At 45.1% G+C, this 26,287-nt stretch overlaps 1 protein-coding gene across 3 annotated transcripts in view; it reads left to right on the top strand.

The window, feature by feature from the left end:
• LOC311249089 (cadherin-20-like) overlaps positions 1-26,287 on the top strand; it is a 74,781-nt gene that overhangs the window by 27,961 nt on the left and 20,533 nt on the right. Inside the window, exons 1-2 of one of the 3 annotated variants that reach the window (XM_084339832.1) lie at positions 16,572-16,862; positions 22,409-22,700. In XM_084339832.1, the coding sequence (XP_084195958.1) occupies positions 22,482-22,700 (219 nt within the window). In that variant the 5' untranslated portion in view covers positions 16,572-16,862; positions 22,409-22,481. Of the gene's footprint in view, positions 1-16,571; positions 16,863-22,408; positions 22,701-25,145; positions 25,213-26,287 lie in introns of those variants that run through there. The other 2 variants (XM_084339831.1, XM_084339833.1) reach the window with 2 other exon arrangements.

Genomic DNA, 26,287 nt, shown 5'->3' with positions numbered 1-26,287 from the left:
GAAATCCTCATTCTAGTTCCATTTATTCGTTTTTCAGAGCGTTCAGGCTTTGGAAAACACTGAAAAACTTTTTTCTGCTTTCAAGAGGGACATTTAATCCTCAACAAGTGCATATTATATTTAGATATATGCTTAAACTAACCAAGTAGTTTTCTTGACTAAACGTAACCAAGTAGTTTTGGTGACTAAACCTAGCCAAGTAGTTTTGTTGAGTAAACCTAACCAAGTACTTTTGTTGACTAAACCTAACCAAGTACTTTTGTTGACTAAATCTAACCAAGTAGTTTTGGTGCCTAAACCTAACCAAGTACTTTTCTTGACTAAACCTAACCAAGTACTTTTCTTGACTAAACCTAACCAAGTAGTTTTGGTGCCTAAACCTAACCAAGTACTTTTGTTGACTAAACCTAACCAAACTGAGATGTTATTAACAGTCCAGAAGTCACAACATTTTAACTGTTTTTATTTTGTAAGTCTAACCACAAGTTGCACACGTATTATTGCTAACTTGACTACGGAGCCCTTCACAGACAGAACTGACACCAGAAGGGTCGGTAGAGTGTCATAGCTTGAAGCTAACGGCTACTGACCAAGCTGCCGTATTTGATGAGCTGGGAACGAGTGTAAAGCTACGCATGCAGCCAATCGAGGTTCTGGGGCCTCAGTTGTGATGATTTGTTGCTTTTCTCAGTTTCATACTGTTATTAACTGAAAATATTTCAGGTTTGGAGCTGCTTGATAGGTAAAACAAGCAATTTGTAGACATCACTATTGGCTTTGAGAACATTTGTTGGCTTTTTATAGAATAAACGATAAAAATACAAAAAATCTGTAGTTGGAGCTCTTGTCAAAAGTCAGACAGAGGCCTATTTCTGTAAACAGCACCAGTTGCAACTCACCTTTCCTGACAGACATATGAGGCTTTCGAAAACCTGAAATTGTTCCCACAAATCATCGTGTGAGTAATGAGCAGCCGGGCCCAGAACTCATTTTTTTCGACGAGATGAGATGAATTACTGTGAGAGAAAGAATGGAAGACAAAAAATAAAACAACACAACACAAAAGCAGCTGAGACGCCGACTGACAACACCGCCTCAGTGCTCAGATCTGAAAGTCCAAGTCTGAGACAACAGAGATGGCAGCGCCAGCACTGGGTGACAGGCCCGATCCATTTGGCGCCGGCGAAGACACAAACACAAGCTGTCTAAAGGGAGTAAGGTAGACTTCAATCAGCTAAAAGGTGATAAAACATAATTAATTCAATCACCCACTCACTCTCAGTCTCTCTCTCTCTGTGTCCTGAGAGAAAAAATACTCAACCGGAGCTTTTCCTCGTGAGGGGATGCATTCACACGAGCACGTTAATGGGAAATTGCATTCACAGTTTCTTTCAAAGAAGTCTCTCCTTTCTGTCTATTTATCCTGTATTCAATAACAACCTTGCATCTGATTCTGTGCACCTGTCACTGAACACACACCCATCAGACAACAACCCCAGAAAATGATAAATGACCGTCGAGTGTGTATATACGTCTGTGTGCGTGCACTCGCGCGTGAATGCAACGCAAAACCGGTGCAAGAGGGCGCCATTAGCGCTGCTCGATGCCCTCTGAGAGACCATTAACACCCTAACCAGCCCAGCCTCTCTCCATCAGGGTCAAGTAGGCTGCGATTACTCCACCACGCCACGCTCCACATCCCCTCAAATAAGCGAGTGTGAACTGCAGACTGTGAGGGAGGAGGTGCAGCCTTTTGAAAACTGAGTTGGCATCAGATTTCTGGTGTGAAATATGCGCCCGGGAAAATTAGTTGTCTGCAAAAAGATCACGACGGCCCCCCCGAAGGAAAGATGTGGCGATCAGTAGATGTTCGTGCACCTTTTTTTCCGTGAGTAGCGAGCAGGTGAAGTGGTGCGGCGGATACTCGTTTCAGGTGGTGCAGGCGGTATATATCTCCCTGAGAACTGGTGCACCGGTGAAAGCAGAATCCAACTTCCCCCCCCGAGGCGTCTCCTCTCTCCCACAAGAGCAAGGTGTGAGGAACGAGAACAATAGCCGTTGAAGGCAGAGTCATGTTTCAGCACAATCGCCGCCCGCTGTAAATACAAGGCCGCTACGTCCCGTCTCCCATGACAACCGAGCCCTATAACGCTCCGGGGACTGGTTGGTGGCGCCGGTGGCTCGTCCTCTCCCGTGTTAACCTGACCACACTGGACAGTTGCCACTAGAGAAAAAACAAGTGGCGAACAGAAGCACGGAGGAAAAACAACAGCCTCCTGTTAACAAGACAAAACCAGCTACAAGTCGATATCAGTCACTTTACTTTTAAAGCTGTTTTCACCTCAAAGGACACTTTCAGCGCTGTTGTGTCTTTTAATCTACTTTTAAAAAGCTCCACTAATAATAATTAATGCTGACAATGAATCAGATGAGAGGCTGCATGTCATGTGAAAGGGGGTTGCCTGAGACTCATCACCAACTCTGCTCAGCTTTTTTTTTTTTTTGCCTCTTTCAACACATTTTTCAGGGTCGTAAGCAACATTTATTTTCAGTGCTGTCCCACACTTACTGCATTTTTAAAATCCAGTTTCCAGCAGCAGTGTTGAAGTGTGAGAAACTGTACCGGCAGCAAAATGTATTTTAGCCACCGAAAACGTAAGTAAAGTGAAGTGCCAAAAATGTTAAAAAACATGCCGTATGCTCAAACGAATATATATATTTTAATAGATTTTGCTGTTTCCTGCCGGCACTGCTCTCCTCTGTTGGCCCAAACGAGCACTACGTGATGGAGACGTTACCCGGTGGGCTCTGCTGCCCGGTCTTCTTTTGCAACTCTGAGTATTTTTTCACTTTGCTATTAGAGACGGGGACATTTCCAGAAGAAACGGGGGACGTCTGGTCTCCCTAAGCTCAGGGCAAACCGAATAAACTAGAACTGGAAATACATTGTGGCACCAGATTTTTTGCCAGTTCTGGTTGATTCTGTTCGGTCTTGGCTGACATGTGGCGTCAGTACAGCCTGCTTCTGGCTTACATGTTGGGGACCGCCCAAGTGCCGGATGAACGTGTATGGCACAATTTTTTGCTATCTGGACTCTGAAGGGATGGAAAAGATGCTCCTCCGTGTCTGCTGAATCTTTGAATAGAAAACTTTTTAAAGCAAACGACTAGCTTCTTAGCACGTACGCAGCTTTTGAGCAAAAATAACTCTTTAGTTACTGATGTTTATGGTTCGCTTCTCTTTGAAGCCGATGATTCACTGTGTTGGTTCAACATCAGATATTGCTTTGATATTATTAGCCAGCAAAACATTACGGAGTAATAAGATAAAAAGCACAACGTGTAAAGAAAATACTAATTAAATTGCACTTTTAGACGTATTGATTTTATGCCACGGATGATTAAAACTTAATTTCAGTAAACTCACATCACTGTAAACTCACTTGACGTAGATTACTTTTAACCTGAAGAGCTTGTAAACTGATTTTCAGTGGCTTTTCTCTCCACCTGAAGACTAATTCCCACACCGCAGTGCAATGTAGCGTGCAGGACAGCACATTATAATCTCATTATAAACAAGTCATTTAGTTTGAATCGAGCCTTATAATCTTGTTTTCCCTAAATCCAGGTCAAAATTATCTGGCAGTGGGGCAGTAACATAATGAATACAATCACCGTTGTGTTTCTAAAAGCTGTTATCAGAACATCTGAGCTGTAATAAATGGACTTGAAGCAGGTCAGAGGACAACGTGCGCCTAAAAAATCGGTTTCAAATGGATGTTTTCACACTTCTCATTCCTCGTGCCCATCAAGAGCGAGAAAGAAAAGGAAGCATAATAGTTTCCACAGACACAATGAGACGATGAGCGGAGGGAAACACAGGGAGGTTTCCGTCTCAATGTGGATAATTACATTTCTACCTTTCTCTGGCAGTTGCATAGCCTTAATGCTCGTAATTAATTTCATTATTTTTGGCCCTGGCTGTTGAGTGCAGATTAGTTCTCTCTGAGTTGTGGGGATAAACACACGGTAATTGCTTATTACTCTCAGAGCCAGCATTAGATTATACTAAAGCCGGCGAATTAGAAAATATCCAATCACCTTTAGCTAAAATTCAAAACCTGCTGTTATTGTCGTCGCTTGTTTTCATTTGTCGATTACGTCTTTAATTGTGTCGGACACCGTGGATACGCTCGTAACAATCCTCCGTCTTTGTTCTGTTTTTTAAAATGTTTTCTTTGAAACTTTCATTTCATCAAAACTCTTTTCTCTTCTTCTATTTCCAGGAAGGTTATCGGATCATTTTTTGCCCTTTTTTTTCCAGTCGAGTTGCATTCATACCCCGAACACAGTCCTCCCCTGAGCAGCAACAGGCAGGAGATCCAACACCTTTCTCAAGAGGTCCTCAGTCGTCGTCGTTGTTTATCTTTAGCTCCTGACTTCTGGGTATTTACCGGCTGGACTCAGAGCCAGCGGTCCTTTGGGGACGACGCCGGTTCTCCAACATCTGTCCAGTAATTAGCTGGTGTGTGGAGACGATTTCTACCTGAAATAAAACACATTACAGATTCTTGATAGATAACTTCAGACTTTACTAATCTTACCAATTAATTCTCAGTAAAATCTTGTCTTTCTCATCACAGACCGAGCTGAATATTATTCATCAATAAACCTGCACACGCTCAGAATAGCAGATGTGTAATTACGCTGATATATTTTTTCTTTTCACCCCAAAAAATTAATGACACTGAATCTATGAAAACGATGACAAGACCATATTAGTTTTCTTTCGACACACTTCCCCCGAATAATGATTGAGCAGATTGTACGTCAAAGACGACTAAATGAGTTATTGGACCTTTTCTTTGAAGCATATCGAAGGTTTGATCTCAGCGGTTTATTGTTTTTCGACCACGTCCACATAACTGATGTTTGATGTAACGTCGACGTGGACTTTAATTCTTCATTTGTTCCTTCTCGTGTGCCTGGAGATGTTTTGTAAAAATGTTCGTATACGTGTGGACAAGGCCTTGAGCATCAGTCTGATTGTCTTACATGTTTCTGCCTCTCCTCATATATATCGATACAGGAAAGCAACCACTGATCTCATGATATTGCACCATAGCAACCCTAAATAGGAAAGCGGTGAACCTTTGCACAGTACGGTATCATCTTGTCCACAGGGCCGAGGAGGCAGCCAAATGTCAGCTGCACTCAGAAGCCTTTTTGACAGCGCTCTCGGCTCAAAGGAAGTCGACTTGAAGCCCAAACATTTAGCTTGAGGTTACAGTTGCACTCTGTAGATGTCTGTCAGAGCACGGGGAGGAAACGGGTTCGACGTAGACCATGTGGAAGAAACTGATAACAAGGAAAAGGGCCGACGCTTTCTGACGTACCGTAAAAACAGATTATAACTCCAGCAGTAAATGAGCAGTAATCTGTTACAACCTTCTCCCTTCTTGTGAGAAGTATCCTGATATCCGACTTGTGATATGTGGTTACGCTCCAGTATCTCTGACTCCGGGCTCGGTATATGTTACCTCCGCTCAGAGGCAGAAACCCACTTATCTGTCAGCAGCACCAGCAGGAAAATCTACCTGAGAACACATCAGAGGCTGTTGTGAACAGATCATAACTCCGGTAACAAGATCTCAACACAGACACCTCGTGTCCCATCAGGCAGGGATGAGAGTTTGAGGAGGACCGAGGGTACGACTTCTGACAACGCTGCTTTGTATGGAGCCCAATTGTCATTGTGGCTCGGTGAAAAGGCGACGTAACGAGATCCTGCAGTCGAGACAATGACCCAACGGAAGAAAGAAGGAAGGAAAGAAAGGAGGGGGATCGTGTTGGCAACAGAAAAACATGCTTCTTATGTTCTTCTCCATAATAACAACCTCTGCGTTGTGTTCCTCCCGCATCCTGACACCTTGTTTGGATGTTTTGTTTCAGTCGCCTGTGAGCTAACGAAGCTAACGAACACAGCAAGCGTCCGGATTTATTTTGTTTTTGGCTGGTAATGCTGCCTGGTAGCCAAACAACTGATGCATGTCTAAAATTGCAATATCAGCTGGCATGATGAAGAGTCACCTGAGCTTTGTGACATTTGTCATATTAGTTTCTCACTCGTATGTTCCCTCTTCCTAAATTAAAGCCTTTAACCTAACAACCACACAGTAAACACGAGATTTCAGCAGTGTTTTTTGCACCTAACGTGCTGTATGTGGGCCCCAGCGGCAGGTTTTTGCCCTCGAGTTAACCCAGGGATGGTTTCTACATGGTGAACCACTTCTTTAACGAATATGTGGGGGCGGCAGCTCCTCCACCTCTCACCACACCCTGCTCTCCATGCTAAGTAGTCGCAGCATTTTCTCTCTAATCACTCGCGAGCTAACGAGCGTAGCAGTCGGCCCCTCCGACGACTAAAAAAAAAAAAGTCTTATTATAGTCTCGTCTTCTTATTGAGGTTGACGGGCCTGACACGTCGGCTTATTAACATAACTTGACTCGACTCGCGGGTTGAAATCCAAACCCTCAGCCCCTCTTCGCTGTCAGGTCCGCATGTACGCACTACAAACACATGCAGAGTGCGGCGTGCGTCTGCAGAGATGCAGAGCGCTTTAAAGCCTGACTGAATTTTCTTGTGAAGAAGTGGAGGAGGCCTCCTGGGATGCAGCAGCCTGGCCCTGCCACTAAAGGTAATAGGGTCAGACAGCTGCATATTAGCTGTGGATCATCTCCTTTGACACAGCCGTTGATCTCTCCGGCGGCAGCAGTGCAGAGCCCATACCTGTACCTGCCAGGCATATCTGTACTCACTGCAGAGAGGATGGGGGAGGTCGGGTGGGTATGTTAAAGCAGCGGGCAGCGAGCGGAGCGCCTTTTTCCCTCCTCGCTTCACGCCTCGTGGACTCCTCACTCTCTGCATGTGAAGGATGGCAGGTCTGTTTCTCGCAGAGTGCACTGAAGCAGGTGTACACACCGGCTACAGACTGTACACTCACTCTAAAATTCAACTCTGGCTCTCTCGTCCGTGGATTTTTGTCAGAGGAGGATAAATCCTCGGAAGATGGGAGGTCAGGTCGTTCATTTCACAGGAACAAGAAACGGATCAGACTTTGAGAGCTGCCTCTCCCCAAGGCCTCCCCTCACTTGAACAAGACAAACACAAGGCCTGTAATTAAAGATGTAACAAAAGCTCTGTCAATTCTTTCTCCTCTCATCTCCCGCCGGCGTGTCGCCTCGCATTACGGCAACAAAGCTTAAGTCTGGCGTGCACAAGGCTACGAGCTGAGGTTCGGCTGTCCTCACTTCCACTTCTCGGCCCCCTTCGAGGGAGAAAAACAGCACCACGGCTTCGGTGTTGTTCGTTTGTTTTAAGCTCCGTAATATCACCGATGGAGATAATGAAATCCTTCAAAGCTCGGAGTGATTCATATTGCATGACTGAGCAGGCTGGGATTTGGAGCCTCGCTCAAGGACACTTTGACTGTGGCTGTTGACGGACGTATGCTGGCTGGAGAGGGAATTGAACCTGTGAGCTGATTTGAGTTTTTTTTTTTTCTTGCTGCAAACATTTCTGAGACGGAGCTGCTCTGGAGGCGGAGATAATCTCATTGATTAAGTTAAACCTCGGTGGGCAGAGCCAAAGAATTGCAGTGTTTCAGAGCGTGTTGAGGTAACTCACAAAAGACTCACAATGGATTTTATTTTGTGAATAACTTTAGTTTTTTCCGGTTGGTAGCAGAGCGGCTCGACTTCTCGTACTTTCACTTTTCGAGTTACTTTCTCAGGTGTCGACGAGGGAAATACAAACATTGAGATTCATCCGGTTAATAATCTCTTGCCACAGATGTTCGACTTTTACATTTTGATGGACGTCTCATTTAATATCTAAGGACTAGTTTGTGATACATCTAGAAAAGGCTTATCTGAGAAGATTTGGTCTCATTAAAAACACAGTTTAAGGATACATCTGCTGTTTCGGTGGCATGTTTTTGAATTGGCTGGTTCCCTCGAGAAAAAGCCCACGGGATATTTGAATTGGATTTTGGATTATCACCAAAAATGATTTCTGTTTCAAACACAAGTTTACGATTTTTGAAGCATAAATTAAATGTGTAGCAGTAAAAAGCAAATGTTAGGCTACAAACAGACGACATCACGGTCACATGACTTAAACGTCACAACCACTGAGCGTCTTGCTACACAACTACTATGCAGGTTTTCTATAAACTGATCAATTTACAAGTTGTAAAGTCAGAGTTAGAATAGTTTGTGACTAAAGACGACTAGTGAGTAGATGATGATGAGTCTCTGTGTTCGCTGTGAGGACGTTTAATGTCCCCGACAACTTCTGTAGTCTCATTTAGACACTTGTTAGCAACTCGCTAGCCGTTTTTAACACACGTAAGAGCTTTATAATTAAACTGTGGGACATTTAATGATGTATTTTAGAACAAAACTTGTAAATATCTTAAGCCTGTAGTAACCAAACACCTTATTTCAGATATTTAACTGAAAACCACTTCAATAAATGTGTAGCTCCACCCACTTTTGGGGTTAAACCCCGCCCATTCTGAGTAGTGACAAGAATACAGAAAATTTAATGACGTACCCGCTCATTCGTACAGGAAACCTCCCCAGCTCCACCCTCAAGTACAAATATGGTCGCGTCTTCCTCCCAAAAATCCAAGATGGCGACAGCAGTGTAATATTAATTAACATTTCTACATCACTGGAGAAACAACTGCAGCAAAAACAAGACTTTTTCTTGCTGCAAGTTGATTTTTAAGGAATAATTTTCGCGCTTAATCGTAGAATTACAGTGTAAATCTGTTATCTGCACTGTAATTGCTCCATTTGTTTTATCTGTAATGACATTTCGGCGACACTGATGCGGGAATAAGAGATTAAACACTTACTGGGTCTGAACTTTAAAATCCTCTGACACGAGCTCATATTCTGCTCCTAATATTTTGTGTCACTGTGACTTTCTGGCTGCGGCGTCTCCACTAAATTTGCAGATGTCAATTCGGTGAATGTGGAGGTGTCACATTACCCCACTTTTGTGCATCGGGAATGAATTCGGATTTAATTTTCCCCGCAGATAATACCCAGATCAGTCCCGAAACTGTCACATCTTTGAACACTCGTTCGCAGCGGCGGCTGTGATTAATTCCGACTTTAGGAGCGCTGGCCTGCTTTCTTCTACGCTCGTCGATACCAAATGTTTCCACGTTCTTGTGGATAGTTTCTGTCAGCTCCGTAAATGAGGTATTAAAAATTCCCCCCTTCTTTTTCCGCGGCTGTCGATCCAGCACACAAATGACTCTCTTTTAGAAATAACTGATGGCGACGTTTCTCAGATGCCTCCGGATCTTCGGCAGCCCAGAATGCTGCTTCGCCCACCGTGGGGCTGAGCGCAGCGGTGGAGTCATTAAAGCAGTCAGAGAGAGATGATTTCAGATCAGTCTGTCACCAACCCCTGGGTGGAAACCCCAGCGTAGCGTTAATGGGAACATTATTAAATCAGCTAGAAAAACAGGTGCCAGATTTTTACTCTGAATCAAGCAGCCACTTGCAGCATTGTTTCATCCTGCTCTCTGTTTTTTTTTACATCTTCTCTCTTCGCCTCCTTTGCTTTTGATACGTCTCCCCTCCAGCAGTTTAACTATACAGTTCATGAGTCGATAAGATAATACATCAAGAGTTCATAGTTTTAGACGTGTGATATGTGTGGCTGTATGAAATGTGTATGTTTCTGGGTCAAACGTGCAGGAAATGCGATTTAAGATTTCACAATTACCACTTTCTTGCAAATCATAGCCCTTTTCAACTGGTCAGGTTTCCACTTAAACCCGCTAAGATCGGGCTTTTGTGTGCAATGGGAACGTGTAAACTCTGCAGTAGACAGATTTTTATCACCTCGGCTCTGCTGAGATCTAAATGAGACCACGCAAAGTGATGACGGCAATTTGGGATGCAGTTTATTCTCTTCGTTTACAACGTGGACCTTCAAGTTTGACGTGACGTCAGTGACTTACATCACGCTTCAGATAAAGTGGGAGTTGGGTCAATAGTTGATTTTAAGAGAGTTGACGCATGTTTAATAAAACCTATGTAGACCCGCTAATTTTGGTGGGGAAGCGGCATAATAGAAGATGAAGACGTGGATAGCGTGTCCTCTGTCCATCGTCGTGTTGCCATGACGTTTTCAGATGCCCTGTTTGCATCTGAAATCAGAGTTTCTTCTGACTGTCCGACGGCCGTTGGGGAGCAGATAACCGGTCCTCGCTCGATACAGCACTTAGAACCAGCGTGACCTGGACGACTGAGATCCTTCATCAACATCTTTTTTATTCATTAATCCTGTTAACAGAGTGACTGTGAAGAATTAATAATAGCAATAGTCATTTAAATATCGTTATGAAAGACTGAATTTGTACCTTCTGAGGCTCATAACTGATCAGTTTTATAAAATGTTCAGCTCCGTGTTTCATTTTGTCACAATGATCTGCCTCCTCCTCCATCCTCAAGTGCTCATACACTCTCTGTTTAATGCTAATGCTCTGTTCTTTATAAGCTTGCATGAGGCTGCACAGACGCCGGCCACACACACATAAAATAAACACGTGCACCTTTTATCCAGCGGCACCTTGTAAAGTCGCCAACATGGGAGTCTTCAGCATAATCTGTGTGAGTGCACAGAGGAGAAAGTCATGTTCTTTGGTAAAAGGGTTCAGCGTCTGCAGTCCAAGTTGCTCTGACCCCAAGATAGCGTGTTTATGAGAATAAAGCCGGTGGCGAAGCAAAAGGTTTTCGTGGATCTGAGACCTTCTGAGATTAGCGGGTCCTTTGATGCTTTTAGTTGCCAGGTGACAGAGAAAAATAAAAAGTGTTTTCCCCCGCACGGTTCGACCGAAGACTCACAACTACACTAATTGATTTTTTCATGCGCCAGTAGTTAACGAGGAGTTTGCCAAGATCGGGCTTCATCTGCACAAAGTTCCCTCAGAGATGATTGTAATGGAAACGACTGCAGGCTGCTGTAACTCCTGTTGGGTTTTATCTCGTTTGCGTCGCTGGAAAAGAAAATGGAAAACTTTTTTTCCCTGCACGTTTTCTTTCTGCCGCGATAAGCCAGGTTTGGTTTGGAGGTGGAGGGAGAGTGGCGGACGGTGTTGTTTTAAACCCCCGCTGAACTATTTCTTCCTCTGATCACTGGATCAGTGTGGAAACTACAAACACACACAAACCAACAAAGGAGACATTTATCCTGTGTGTGTGTTTGTTTCTGGTTGGACGTGGCTGCCTGTGCATACGCCCGCCGCATACCAAACGTGTAATGGAGCGCGAGCACTCCCCCCTAATTGTTATTGTATTGACTCTGGGTGCTGGTGGCGCTGGTGGTGGGGGCGGAGGCTTAGAGTCCGACCTGCTGATATGAGACACGTGCACTCGCTACCAGGACATGAGCCCTTTTGAACCCGACATATTGTGCCCATTAGTTCTGGAATAAACATCTTTAATGCCTCGGCTGTGTGAGTTAAAAACGCTCCGGAGCTGGATGTTATTTATCATCTGGAGAGACGTGTTTTCCTTTCTTTTTTTTTTCCAGCATTCATTTGCCGCTACGTAAATAATTAAGCAGGAATAACACTGCAGACAGAATACATATGAATCCATTCATAATTCAAGCATGTCATGTTCTGCGTTTGTGTTTGTTGCTTGCATCAGTCACAACACATGTGGTCGCCCCTTAATTCATACTTCAAAAGTTACTTTAGTCTTTCATTTGCGATTCAGCCCGACAGGGTCACGGTGGCGCAGCGCAGAGTCGGGGGTTATGAGGGATGACAGAAGAAGGAGGGGTAAATATCAGAGCGAAGGCACGCTGCTCCTGAGGTTTTGTGGTCCTGCTGCTCCGAGGGCCCCACGTCTCCTCCGCTCCTGTCAGCTCATCAAGGCCAAGTCCCTGCCTATCCCCGCTGGAAAACCGCATCAAACAGCCCGGGGAGCCTTTTATCCCAAACAGAACGCCGCCTGCTTGTCACAGCGGAGCTTCTGCAACAAGCCCTCGCAAGCGCATGGCGAAGTTTAACACGGCGGAGTGAAAGTCAATACTCTGCCGAGGTGACGCGGGATGGGGGGGGTGGGGGGAACGGTGAAAAGGTCACCGGGAAAAACGGGGATCTTGAAAAGACGCAGCTTGTCTGAGACACGAGCACGAGGCCGGATGACGCCAGGCAAGCAGTTAATGTCACGGTTCACTCTTTCGACCCGGTGCCAGTTCTGATGTCTCACAATTACGGCCAAACATCTTCCTTTTTTCTTTTCCTTTTCCACCAATTACTGTAAAGGTTACTGCTTCAGTTGTGACTTTGGCTTCTGTACACAAATCCTCCTCTTTCACGTGCGCATCTCACCCGTCAAGTTTCCCTTTGTTTTCGACCTGTAGCCACAATCAGACATGAAAAGGCTTGACTGCGCACCCCAAAGACACAGAAGAGCTCTTTGTACTCGGGCTTGTTCTGCTCCATGCCATTTTTAATCTCGGGCAGAAGGGAAGAGAGCTACTCCTCTTATCTTAGATGACATGGAGGCTTTGCTCCCCCTCTCTGGCGCTCTGTCATCTTCGTCTTCTGAAACCTAACCCTCTTTCATGCTTTCCCCTGGTGGTGGTTGTGGTGGCAAAGTGATACACTGAATGAGACTTGGCTGAATTTTGTTTAGGTTATTCCGTCTGAAGGCTGCTGCGTGATAAGTGAGGGTAAATAAGGGCGGACGGCGAGCAGGGTATTACCTTCCTGGGTTGTATTTTTCATCAGGTCCGGCGTACCTAACTGCTGTCATTATTTTTAATTGGCTATTGGATGCGCTGCACCGTTAAGAGCTTATTTAACTTTCAATCTTGGGCGAGAGGGTCAGGAGTGTGTATCCAGTGAAGTATTCTCTGGTGCAGACCTCTAAAATGTCGCCCATGTCTCCTCAGTTGGGAACCAATCAAATCCGAGGGTTGTTCGGTGGCACTGAAGTTGGTGTTAACAAGTTGTGGAGATTCAGACAGAGTGGGTCATAACTCTGGGAGCTTGTTTTCAGTAGAGTTGTGCTCTGGAAACCATCAGGAAAGGTTTGTGCTGTTTGTGATCCACTCAAGCTGGCAGCCTGGCACCATTTATTTCTGCAGCCTGGCACCATTTCTCTCTGCTTTCACGTCTCCATTAGGGACCAAATAAATGAGTGACGTCGCATTTTGTTCTCTGTTGTTGGTACTTGCTACGCTGCAGAAAACAGAAAGCAGTCGAGTTGTCTTCGCAACAGTGGCGCCAAAATGGTGCCAGGCTGCAGCCCAACTGAATCGCCAGTCAGCCTTCGTTTTGTAGCCTGTGGCAGACAAAGCTGTGCAATGAAAACAAAGTTTGAAGGGAGGAAATCTAAACCCTGGAGTCATTATTCTATAGCCATTAGAGAGCAACAGCAGCTAACGTTAGCTTACAAATGGAGTCCGCTAACAGAGAACAACAGCTGCTAACGTTAGCTTCCAGAACAGAACAGAAGTTCCACAGAGCCCCTTTAATGTGGACCTTTTTGGATAATCAGTTAACCGGTGGAAGTCACTCTGTGTTACCAGCCTCTCAGTTGTAAAAGGATTCTCAATTTCGGTGTTTTATGTGACAGTAAATTAAATAACTTTGGGTTTTGGATCGTTTGGTCGGAAACAACAAGACACTTGAAGACGACACACTCAAGGAATCTTTAATGGACATTTTCCACTTTTTTGACATTTTATAAACCAAACAAAACAGTTAATCTTAAAAAAAATAATAATCAATAAAAGGTCACTTATGTACTCAGTGTAAAAGTGCAAGTGATAATCAAGTCACAAATGATTGCTTAGGGGGGAAAATGGCTAACAAAGTGTTGAAGTAAGACTGATTAATGGAGTGGTAGGGAATGGTAATTGAGAGGATACTTATCCAGAGAGGATATGTAACTCTAACAAGCATGAAATCAGCTTCACTAATGAAAGACCTGAGCAGTTAAAGCTAAAAAGGTACTCCGAGGTGACAGAACAAGTCACGGCCTTTATGAGCATTAAGAGAAGGCGTACTTGATCCGATGCGTGAAAGCACCGTGTCCCTATAACATCCTGCACATTATCGCTAAACCAAAGTCCGGCAACATGCAGAACATGACTGTATCCAATCTATTTCTACGGCGGATCTGGGCCTTTGTGAAGGGGGACCCAGAGGGACTTGTTTTCTAGACGTCTACCACCGTAACCGACTTTAAAAAACAGACAGAGGCCCTTCCTTAAGCCCTATAGCTTCAATTTGTTCTGCCAATTATTATCCCCTGCTCTGCCACAGTGATGGAAGGTGTTGTTCAATGGGCCTGAATGCCACCCTCTCTGAGGCCCGCCCTGACAAAGAGGGAGCCCCTGCCTTTTTTTTTTTTTCTTCTGGGGGTCCAGTCAAGCATTCACTGACAGATTGGCCGGGGCGCTAACCAGTCAGGTCTTCAAAGAGACAAAGACGATGGGGAGGGCAGTCGGGATGGGAGGGAAGAAGAATGACCTGCCAAATGAGAAAGAAGACATATTGAAAGGGACAGAGTGGTGGAAAGAAAAAAACATATTGAACCGATGGAGAAGTACAACCTTTTGACCATCTGGCTCGGTGGGTGACAACAGCCTTCATCTGTATTTTTAGAGCTGTATAACACACCAAATTACTCTGTCAGGAAGATTAAGGAGAGTCAAAGAGCTGTCGAGTGGAAGAAAAAAAAGAGCAAAGTTGTTTCACTGAGTAGGACAGAAACTTTGCTAGCTCGTGTCTGCAGCTCTGTCATTTTATTTTGACTTTGAACGTTGTGATTTTACTTTATTATCATCGAGGTTGTTAGTTTAAAGTATTAGCATTTAAAGTACTTTCATCTGCAATGTTCTTAGCATAAATACTTTAATGAAACTGTCAAACGTGTACTGACAGATTTCAACAGGTAGGACGAAGAAAGATCGGAAATTATATCAGCACTGACCGAAGGAAAACAACTGACGATTTCCTGCTACACTTCTGTCCAACGAGTCAAATTTTTCTCGGGCAACTGACGACTCCAACCCCCACGAGCATGTCTGGAGCTCCATCACTTGATTTTGCCCCTAATTATCATACGTAGAAGAAGAAAATGCCAAGAAAAGGAGGTAAACTCATCATGTTGTCACATTAAAACTGAAATTCACTTATTTACGCTTAACGTTTCCCCGGAGCAGGAACTCTCGGTCCTGCTGTGTGTTTAGTTCAGTTAGCTGTTAGCGCCGTTAGCTAAACACACCGCAGGAAAAATGCTAACGTCCCCTGTTGATAGAGATTACAGCGTCTTCTCGGATTTTGACGAGTCACATTTTATCTTAACTTAAGTTGCAGTCGGCGCTTTTTTCTAAATTTGCAAAATGCAGGAACCCGTTTCGTCCCCGAGGCGTCTCTTCGTCCCAAACACATCCTCCATCGTCCCCACGAGCGTGCCTGGAGCTCCATCACTTCAGTCTGACCCTAAATATAATATGAAAACAGTCGAGACTTCATAATGAAAATAAAACAGAGAATAAGAGCCCGAGCAGCGTCTAGCTTCTGTATAATATATTCTCATTTCTGTTTAAACATGCTCGAGTACATTTCCAATATGATTTCACTCCCCCCCCGTCCTCCCGTCCTCCTCTCCTCCTGAGAAGAAATATGCAAGAGACTCAACTCTGAAAACCTCTTTTTTTGCTGCATTACTTCCATGATTGCTTAAATGAAACACTGCTATTTTTCTCGCTCGCTGCTAAACAGGGATCAGATCTCCGTGACCATGACTAATCTTCCGCCGCGCTTTTTTGTGTGTGTTGGCGTGCACCTAATTTTTCAGGATCTTTTTTGCCAATTTGGAAAACTAATTGCTTTCGACTCTGACTGGGCAAGCAGCTGGAATATAATGCAGTTTAAAGCTTCATCTTTTATGCCCATAAATCCCTCCACAGATCCAGCCGTGTACAACACCGGCTCATTAAAATGCATTAGGGCAGGTTCTCCGGAGTGAGAGGGAAGGTGGGGTTTCTCCTCATCCTCTTTGCGTTTTCTACTTCGCTGGTCAGCGATCCAAGGACCTTGCACTCGCGGCAAAATCTCCACACAGCCGTCACACGCTCCCGAGTTTTTCTCCTGGTCACTTTATTCACTTGCAAAACACCCTCAGATGAAATGAGTTGCTTTTGTCGTGCAGTGCAGAAGCATTTCCCTCCACCTCATGTCTCGGGCTTTCCTCTCCTCGCCACCTCTTTGATTTCTACCACCCTCCTCGCTGTAATTTCACCCCTATCCTGCTGTCAATCTACCCCCCTCCTTCTCCTCCGTCCACTGCTCCTTCCCCACGCTCGAGCCCTCGGAGATGGCTGGATTACGCCGGAGCCGGAGGAGGCCGTCCCACTGATTGTAAAGAGACGGGACAATTGGTCCTTTAGTCTGATTGGGTCCCCAGATAGTCAACACCGGGGGGGATGTGAGTGTGCAGACAGCTATGAGAGGCAGACTGCAGCGGTGACAGAGCTGAAGCAGCGAGAGGAGAAGCAGATATATATATTTATATAGAGATGGAGAGAGGGGAAACTTTACAAAGAGGACAGTGAGAGAGAGCGTGGACTCAAGGTGACTTTAGGGGAAGTGATGCTCTGCAGGCAGCCGCTCTCACAACTTTTTACAAGGGAAATTTAGCGAGCGTGCAGGGAAAAGAAGAACAAAGAGATAAGAGAGGAGGAAAAACGAGCATTTTTGCACAGACGAGTGGCTGAGAAAAGAGGAGTAACGTTGAAACGGCAGAAGGTAAGGCGTGGAATTTTGTGCTTAAAATGTCAAAGAAATAATATAAAAATGATCCTTGACTTTCAGCGGTCATGTTTTGAAAACTCGATGAGAAACGCCAATAATACTTTCAAGCTGTAAACAGGGAGTGTTAGGGATGATTCGAGGGGCGACTGGGGATTTGTGCACAGATGAATAATACTCGACTTCTGAATCAATAGTTTCTGTTTGTTAATTGATAAGGAATGTTTACAGAAACAAATATACATATGCTGCATGTCTGGCTGTGAAAAGTAGGTCACGGTGATTATTTGTGGAGCTCTGGGGTTCGGTGGCACATTAAAAAAACTTTTGTGAACACGAGCTCGGGCTCAAAGCGTGGCTCCAATTCTCAGCACGTCTGCACTGTCGCTACTTCAAACAAGCCATGCTGAAGGAGAGGAATGCCTATCTGCCTTTTTACGGACCTCTGTTTGCCATTCAGCCCTCATTCCTCGGCCTGAGCCGAGCTTCTAGTTTCTCGAGATGAGGACAGATTCATTTTTTTAGCCCAGTTTTTTTCTATAAAACCCATTAAACTATCGCCTGTCTTGTAAGCTCGGGCCCCGACAAATAAGACGGTAGATTGGCATGTGCAGCCCTCGCCGGGGCAACGACACTTTTCTGGCCATTATCAGTGTCAGCGAGAGAGGGTGCTTTAAAAAAGATGAGCATTGTGCGCCGGCGTCCGTATTAACAACAACCATTTAAGGTTTTTTCTGTGGAGGGGGGATAACTTCAAATGACATCCCAGAACAGGAAGTGGTTCTCACAGAGGATGAAACGATTTCTCCTTCAAGACAAACCCCCCCACCCGCAAAATTCAAAAAGAGATTACGAGTTCGATATTAATTTGAAAGGATCTGTCCCCGAGACACCGCGCTGTTCAATTTGCGGCGGAGTGACACTGATTGCAAACTTTTACCAGATGACGCTTATGCATGGTGACATCATCTCCATGCACCAGTGGCTGGGATGAATGCCAGTTTGTGTGATTTAATTTCTCCATAAATGACAAGGGCTCCTTTTTTATGGCCTCCGCTGAGCGACGAATGAACTAAATGTGCAGCAGGAAGAAGAAGAAGAAGAAGAAGGAGGCGGAGGAGGAGGAGAGAGAGGATTAAAGGATTCAGAGGGATTCTTTGTTTTGAGTCTCAAACAGGAGTAGTAGTTGTAATAGTAGGTTGGAGAAACTTCTGAGGCAGATAGAGAGCTCAGAGAGGGACGAGTAATTAAAAACACCTTACAGTAAACGAGCCGCGGGGAGGGAGGCGCTCGTCACGGCGCAGCGGTGGCGGCGCACACAGCTGCACAGACCCGAGGCCCGGTGGAGCTCCCTACAATTAGAGAGCGCTGCAGAGGCAGGTTCAAAGCCTGCCCCATGCCAGCGCCTCTCTCCTGAGGGGGGACGGGGGTTAGACGAATGAGGACGAATAGAGGGTAACACACACACACACACACACGCTGCGCAACCACCGAGAACTCATATTCATACCAAACACAAACAACTGTGTGATCTTGAGAGAGTTTGGCCAGAATACACACCTCCCCTCGGCCCGGCTCTGCCTTTGAAGGCTGCCATCGCTGACTGAAGAAAGTGGGTCCTTGCTGCAGGCGGCGACGGTATAGAGACCTGGTCATTTCATTTCATCTTTATACATTCACACAGGAAACATACCAGAGGCCACGCTGCAAGGACGACCCGCTTATTAAAAAGTGAGCGAGGCGGCAGCAGCAGCAGGATTTAATTACGTGTAAGTAAGTAAATAAACATTAGCATTCAGAAATTTTTAAAAAAGGACTCTGCGTTGAGGTAAAATGCAGCCTGTCACGCTCAGCTCTCAGCCCGGGAAGTGAAATTAGATTCACCACCCTTCCACATATTTTCGCAAACAGCGGCGGCGGCTCGGCTTTTTTTGTGCTCGGCTTATTCAGAGACTTTCTCTCGCCGCATCTATAAAAAAAGTCAAAGTGCATCGATGCGGCCCCCCCTCGCCCGGGTCGGAGATATGCAGAGCCCCTCCGCGGTGGCGTCACCCTCCACCGTGCAGAATCAATTGTGGTTAACAAATTGGCCGTGACGTTTCGCCCTGCCAGGGAGGGAGGAACCCTTTCTCCATGGGTCCACCCAGATCTTAAGGACCTTTTCCACAGTCTGGGAGGCCTCCCTTTTAGAGCCGAGGTGAGCCGAGCACAGACACGGCCACTGTGAAATTAACACTTAATAATGCTCCACATAGCACTTAAACAGGGCCGACCCATACTAATGTACCACACACCGAGCCGGCACCTCGGTAACCTCGCATGGAGAACGAGGGTCTGGTGGAGCAAAAGGTCAGGGTCGGACTTTCTGATAACATGAGAACTGGAACTGATGATCACTTACACAGTGAATCAGTTAATCATTCGATTTATAGACGGAAAAGTTGAAATTTTTTGCTTGAAAATGACTTTAAAGGTGCATTATGCAACTTTTTTCACAGGCCTTATAAACAGGCAGAGCTCCAGAGCAGTTTGCAGGAGCTGACGTGAGTCTTAATGGACCTTGAAGACGAATGTTTACAAGTTTGTTCAGAAACTTTGGAGCAAAACAAGCTTTTATTTTGAGTGACGGTGGAGTGAGAAGAAAAAGATCACAGACGTCCTTCAGTCCAAGAAAACAGGACTTTATAACCGAAGCTGTTACTTCATAAAGTTACATAATGCACCAAAACATTTCTGGAGCTTCACAGCAAAACTCCTACAACTGAAGTAGATGGGGACTTATTTTAAACTTTAGAAAACATAGAAGGGCTCCATACAGCTGCACAGTCCATGTCTCTGGAAGCCCCTGAAATCCCAAACTTATTAAAAAAAGATGTTATTTAACAAGTTTAGACGGGTTATGTGCTAACGTTTTTAGCTGAGCAGCTACATTGAAGAGTTCGGCTTGAGAAAAGGTGTAAATAACGTCTTTTTCAAATCAGGTCTGGATCTCAGGGGCTTCTGGAGACCAACAAACCAGCTGCATGGAGCCATTTTATGTTATTTATACATTCTTAAAGAAGTTACTTCAGTAGATAATGACTGAATTTTCATTTTTTGGTGAACTGTTCCTTTAAGATTTAACACATATAGATCTTAAAAGTACTGGGGTTTGTCTGAGAGTTTGTTTTTCTCCATAACTTGGACATTAGCGACTCATTAATCCCAACAGGTGGAGTTGTGGTGAGATTATCTTCGCCCGCCTCAGCCCAGCGGCGCTCGCTCAGTCGTACCGTATCGCTCGCTTCCTGTTTGTTTTCCCTCCGTCGGGAGGAAGCGGTCACCTCCGTCTCGCTCGTGTAGTCAGTTTGATATAGTCTGCTGTTGTCAGATTGCAGTTAATGGAGCAGCAGGTGGACTTGGAGTGAGATGATACAACAATATGAACCATCATGTTGTCACGCCAGCTGCTCGTCCTGATAGTCGCGTCTCCTCCGCCGTCAATTTCTCCACAAAAAAGGCAGATTTCCAGCTAAAGAAGAATGTTTCCGACGGTGGGAAAATACCTCCTCGCCTTAAGCTTGTTCATATGATTGCTCCTCCACCCTCCACCTCTCCTCCTCATCCCTCCATCTCCTCCACCCACCCGCCATTCACAGCTTGTGTGGCAGCTGCTTTCTCTTTTTTAAACAAGTGGCATGCCGTAAGATTAGCTGGAAGAGGGGACGTGCTGGATGTGTTGCCGGCACAATCGCGGCGCTTGTCACCTCATTAGGGACGACAAAACAGAGCAAAATGCTTCGGGGCCGAGCTCGTGACCTTTTTCGACAGGGTGGGGGGGGAGGAGGAGCTGAGAGTGGGGAAGGAACAGGGAGCTAATTTTACTTCATAATGGCGACCGGGCGGCGTGAATGGACAGAAAAGACGGGGAGCAGCGAGGTCAAGTGTCAGCCGTCCTGCCAAGCGGCTCACACACACACTCACCCAACCTCCTGCTTACAATGCCGCCACGCCTCCCCACCCTCCCCTGCCTTTTGTGCCTCTTCAACAATGATTAACTGAGTTTGGCGATTCAAGAGAGTCTCCAGCAGCACAATGCACTCTCTCTTACAAAGCATAATGGAGTCAAGCCATGAGTCAAACAGTCTGTCTTTCTTCCGCTTGGTTTTATTCTCAACCCCCAAACTTTCCATCCACGAAGGGGGGGGGGCGTGTTTCTCTCTCTGTCTGTGCGTTTCCTTTGCCTTTTGACCATAAATCTGCCTATTTTCTTCCCCCCGAGCTCGTTAATGCAGGAGGAAAAACAGGCAGATGCTGCCGTCCTCCCGGTACATAAAAATAAGATGCAGATGGCAGGAGGCAGCGTAGGTGCCATGCGCTGCATGCAAAAAAAAAAGGTATTGATTAGCTTTAAAAAAAAATCGATGGGTAACCTTTAAAAAAAGCATCTCCGGCAAGAAATCCATGTATTTGACCTCGCTGATCTTTAAGATTCCTGTGATGCACCCGTCAAAAAGAGTAACGTGGAGCGAGCCGGTGTTTAGAGGCTTTAAATCCAACGTCCACGCTGCACCGTAGAGGCCTTCACAACCGGAGATATGGAGGGAAGAAAAACCACACTGCACACTTGTAATGAGCGGTGAGCAGCGCTGATGGGAGCTTGTACAACAAGGTGTGAGTAAAACTGAGCAGGAGTGTTAACAGAAACACTGCAGCCTCAGAACATCACACCCCCGGGCCTTTTACAGGAGGTGTGAAGGAGCTCACCTCGCCTTCGTTACAGGAAGAGGAAGGAAGGAAGGAAGGGTTAGGTTGTGCTGCTTCTTCTTCTTCTTCCTTTTTGTGAAAATGTGAAGGAAGAGGTGTTGAAGCTGGTGACAGCGAAGGTGCACACTCAGTCTTTTTAAGTGGCTTCATGGGAATGTATTCAGATCATGACGAGGTTACACAGCTGAAGGAAAACAATCTACATTTTGGATGATATACTCATTTTCTTCGTACATTTTTACCCAGACAGCAGTCAAGGACAATAAATTGATAATGAATCTTTCACCTGAACTTTTATGCATCATTAAATCAGTGTTTTAATCACCTTCATCAAGATGTTTGGACATTCAGAGCAGAGCAGTAGCTTGTTGTATCTTGGTTGTTAGCTAACGTGAAGTTAGCTCAGCAGCTAAAGGGGCGACTGAGAGCTGATATCTGATCTATTTTCAGTAACATAACTGCTTTTATGCAGAGTCTCGTGACACAATGACAAAAGGAAGTCACCCAGTTCCCAGCTTTCACAATTTCCTGTAAAAAAAAACACAAATTGTGAGCTAAGCTAGCCCCCTCGCTCGTTACCTACATCCTCGTGACATGACTGTTTTGTTTGGTGGCTGTTTTTCCTCCTCTAACCCGCTGATCCAGCTGTGATAAGGCTCATTATAACTCAACAAGCAGGAGAAAAGACCTGTCGTCCACAGGTCTCCCACGGTGCAGCTCAGACTTACAGTCTCGATGGCGTCCAGAAGGACACAAGTGTGAGACTCATTTGTCTTTTTCTTTTTTGTCTCTTACAGCAGCCAGACAACAACAACTGCACTTGTGAAGAAAGAGGGACGGTCCTTTACAAAGCCTACTCTGTGCTTCACAATGGGAGACCGACTGCATCTCCCAGCACTTGCCAGCACCTTGCTCCCCGTGGCCCTCGGCATCTTGACCCTTCTGCCTCACAGCCTTCTGGGTAAACCGGCAGAGGAGGCGAACACAGGTAGCTCGGCGCTGCTGCAGAGAGTGAAGAGAGGCTGGGTCTGGAACCAGTTCTTTGTCCTGGAGGAGTACACTGGACTGGAACCACTTTATATTGGAAAGGTCAGTGTTGTACTGTATGAACACACACGCACGCACACACACACACACACACGTGAAGTTATGACCTGAAGAAATGTAAAGTGTGCAGCCTCCTGGCTTGGTTTGGTTTCTGTTTTTGACCTTTCAGTTCGGTGTGCATGGGGTTTGCACCACCTGCACTTGAGGCCATGTTTAAGGGATCCTCCGTGTAGGTGTTGCAAAGATATTTCAACCCCCGAACTTTCAAGACATATCTATAGGGGAGCTCGGCAGGCTGGAGGTCATCACCTGCTCGGGGCCGGAGCGGAGTGCATGAATGCAAAAGAGAAGCTCACGGGTGGGCAAGACTGCAAAAATTAAATAAATAACTCCCAGTTCAGTCCTCGGGTGCACTGCGTCCATACTTCTGACCGCTTTGAACCAGAGCCAGACAGCAGTGATTGAGTTAATTGACCCGAACCGAGGCTTCGCTCAGTCGTCCTCTACTCCACACAAGTGGACGGCGTGTCTGCAACATGGCTCTGAAAAGAAGCCCGGGCGAATGGGGGAAGCTCACAAAGGAGCACTTTGATCGCTAAAGTGAATTGAACATTTGATCAATAGTTGTAAGGCCAGTCATCATCGGCGGAGAGACACATCAGTCTCGCAAAACTGCAATGAAAATTGGCATTACATCACCAGAGAAGTGTTGTTGTTTTTTGTTGTTGAGGCTTTCTGAGTAATGTGTACGCTGAGCCGACATAAATGACCCACTTGAAGCAGAAAATATCTCATATCTGAAATGTCTCCCTCTTTGTCAACCATGAAATTATCTGTATGAAAAACGCTCTCAGCAGGCGCCTCTCTCCGAGTTAGCTAAACCAAACATTAAACTGTTATCTGTGTCCGTCTGCTCACTCAAACACCGAGTTTCGTTATGGAAACAGACGGCGCTCTGTATCTTTAAGTGAGGATTACGTGATATAGCTGCTGGACAAAGAGTCTGCACTGAACCTGAACGTTAGCTTCGTACATTTTATCCAGACAGCAGTTAAGGACAATAAACTGATAACTGATAACTAGTTCACCTGAACTTTTATTCATCATTAAATCAGTGTTTTAATCAACTTAATCAAGATACTTGGACATTCAGAGCAGAGCAGTAGCTTGTTGTATCAGTCTGTGAAACCGTAATGTTAGCTAACGTAACGTTAGCTCAGCAGCCAAAGGGGAAACTGAGAGCTGTTTTATTACCTTAATAAGATAATAATTATTACATTAATGCAACTTCTGAATTTTTTATAAGAAAGCTTAATTTACACTTTTAAGGCACAGCCCAATCAGTATTTAATCACCTTGATCAGCAGCGTGTCCCATTAGTCAGACACTTTAATGTTAGCTAACGTAATGTTAGCTCAGCCGCTAAAAGGGGGAGAATGAGAGCTGAAGTGTCAGACGAGCACTCTCTTTTGATCAGTGGTTATTTTTGAAAATTATCGATTGATTTTAACGAAATGTCAGGAGATGTATCCCGTGTTTGGATGAACTTGAGATGAAACGTTGTCAGCGGCACATTTTAGCATTGATGAAACATTTCATGTGATATTTTACTTAATTGATTATAACATTGCATTTCTGATATCTAACGTCATTATATGAATATTCTGTAGCACTCAACAGGTAAAGAAAACAAATGAAAATGTGTTTACACAAAGTATTCTGATAGAAACAAGGATAATGTTGCATGTAAACACCTCATCCAGGTTTTCTGAACCATCTCATGCTTCCTTGATCTTTAAACATTGATTCCAAACCTTTGATTGAATTTGCCGTCACCGTGCCGATCGCTCATCCTCAGACATGTCCCTTTGGATATGATGCAAACCTGCCTAATTAGCGTTGTGGAATAATTTTTCCTCTTCACAGTCACGTGTTCGTACGAGATCGAAGAGTTACAAGTCCTGAGAGGAACGTCACCGGCGCTGTGGAATAAAAAGTTTCGATTAAATATTCCTTCCAGCCGCTGCAGCATATTCACTTCCATCTTACTCCGTCTTCTTTTTCCATTTAGCGTTTCTTCCTTTCAAGCCGCCCACCCTAATTTTTTCCTGAGCTGAGTGAAATAAGTGATTGTGACAGGCCAGGCTACTACCCAGAGAGCCACTCAAGGCAGAGAGGCATTGTGGGATATGACAAAGCAGGAGAAACATGTACTGTAGCTTTCCCACTGACAGTTTTTTCCTCCTCTCAGCTTAGTATTTTTAGTATTCAGAGCCGTAGGGATGTTGGAGGTTTTGGGCTTTGGGCTCGGGGGCTGAGACCGAGCAGGGTAATTGATAGCCTGAGTGTCAAACTCCCTCTTTTCATTGGCCTGGGTAGAAAGGAGGGATCAGTGCAGGAGACGGCGGATGAGGCCTGAGATATATCACCACGGGACTCGAGGCTGAGGCCCACAATGGGGTGTTGATTAAAAAATATATTCTGGGCTGCGGAGAGCGTGCAGGTGGGCACGTTGTCCGAAGAGATAGGAAAACTGTGTTGTGTGCTGCTACAGGTAACGTAAAGATCGCTGTTGGACCATCAGCCGAACGACAACAATTGACAAACTTTTAGCGTCGCCGCAACCTCGGCACGGTCGTTTCGCTTAGTGGGCGAGCGTGTGTGTGTTGGGAGTCGGCGGTTTCTTTTGCATCCAGCTGTGTTGTTGATTATATACGAGGCAGGCGTCGATAGGGGCATTTATTTCCACTCTGCCAGTGTGATGGCAGTACTCATCATGCGTGGAGGCCCCTCTAAGTGTAAAGTAAGGAGTGATTGCACATCAGTGGCTGGCATTTGCACTTACAGGCCACAAAAGGCTTCTGATTGCACCGCGGGGTCCATGGCAACAATCGGGCTGTGAGCTGTGATTAGATGTCGGGGTCCGCGTACAACAATACACCACCCATGAAGATGTAGGGGTCATTTAACAGTGGATCAAAGATAATCATTTTACAATCATTTAAACAGAGACTCACAATGAGGATACTGCAGCCAAAGAGATATTTTATCGACAAATAGTTAAAAAGCATCGATCGTGGATTTGTTTTCTGACAGAAGTCTGTGTACTTGAGCCTCAGCCCGACCTCTCGCAGCATCTTCAGTTGGATTCAGAACAAGAATTTTTCCCCTCTTTGGCTTCGCAACAATGATTTGGTCGTCTCGTCTGATGCATTGTTCTAAAATTGGCCGATGTGACCTAATTGAACGTCCTCGAAATCGTGTCACTGCACCAGATGTTTGTTGTCTTCCTGGTGGTTGGTTTCAACTTGTGACCTTTGTTGTGCTGTTGTGATATTCTCCTCCTGCTCCACACGTTTCTTCAACATAACTAAAATATTACCGGAAAGACAAAACTTGCTTATTTGAATGTACGTTTCAGTTTAAGTACTTCATTTCGAAACTCTGAGGAGTTTTGATGTGTTGTTTTTACATTTAAGTTTGAGAATAGTTGATCTAGAATAAGTTGTCATGACTTTAAGGGGGTGATTTTGCATTTTTTTGACCTTTTTTTGACATTTCGGACACGTATTTGAACACTTTAAGGTGTCAGGGCGTGAATCTAACAGCATCCAATTGTCCTGAGGATG

The sequence above is a fragment of the Pagrus pagrus genome (assembly GCF_965226575.1).
Source record: "Pagrus pagrus genome assembly, chromosome: 20".
Taxonomy (NCBI): domain Eukaryota; kingdom Metazoa; phylum Chordata; class Actinopteri; order Spariformes; family Sparidae; genus Pagrus; species Pagrus pagrus.
This window is presented reverse-complemented; position numbering and strand designations above follow the sequence as displayed.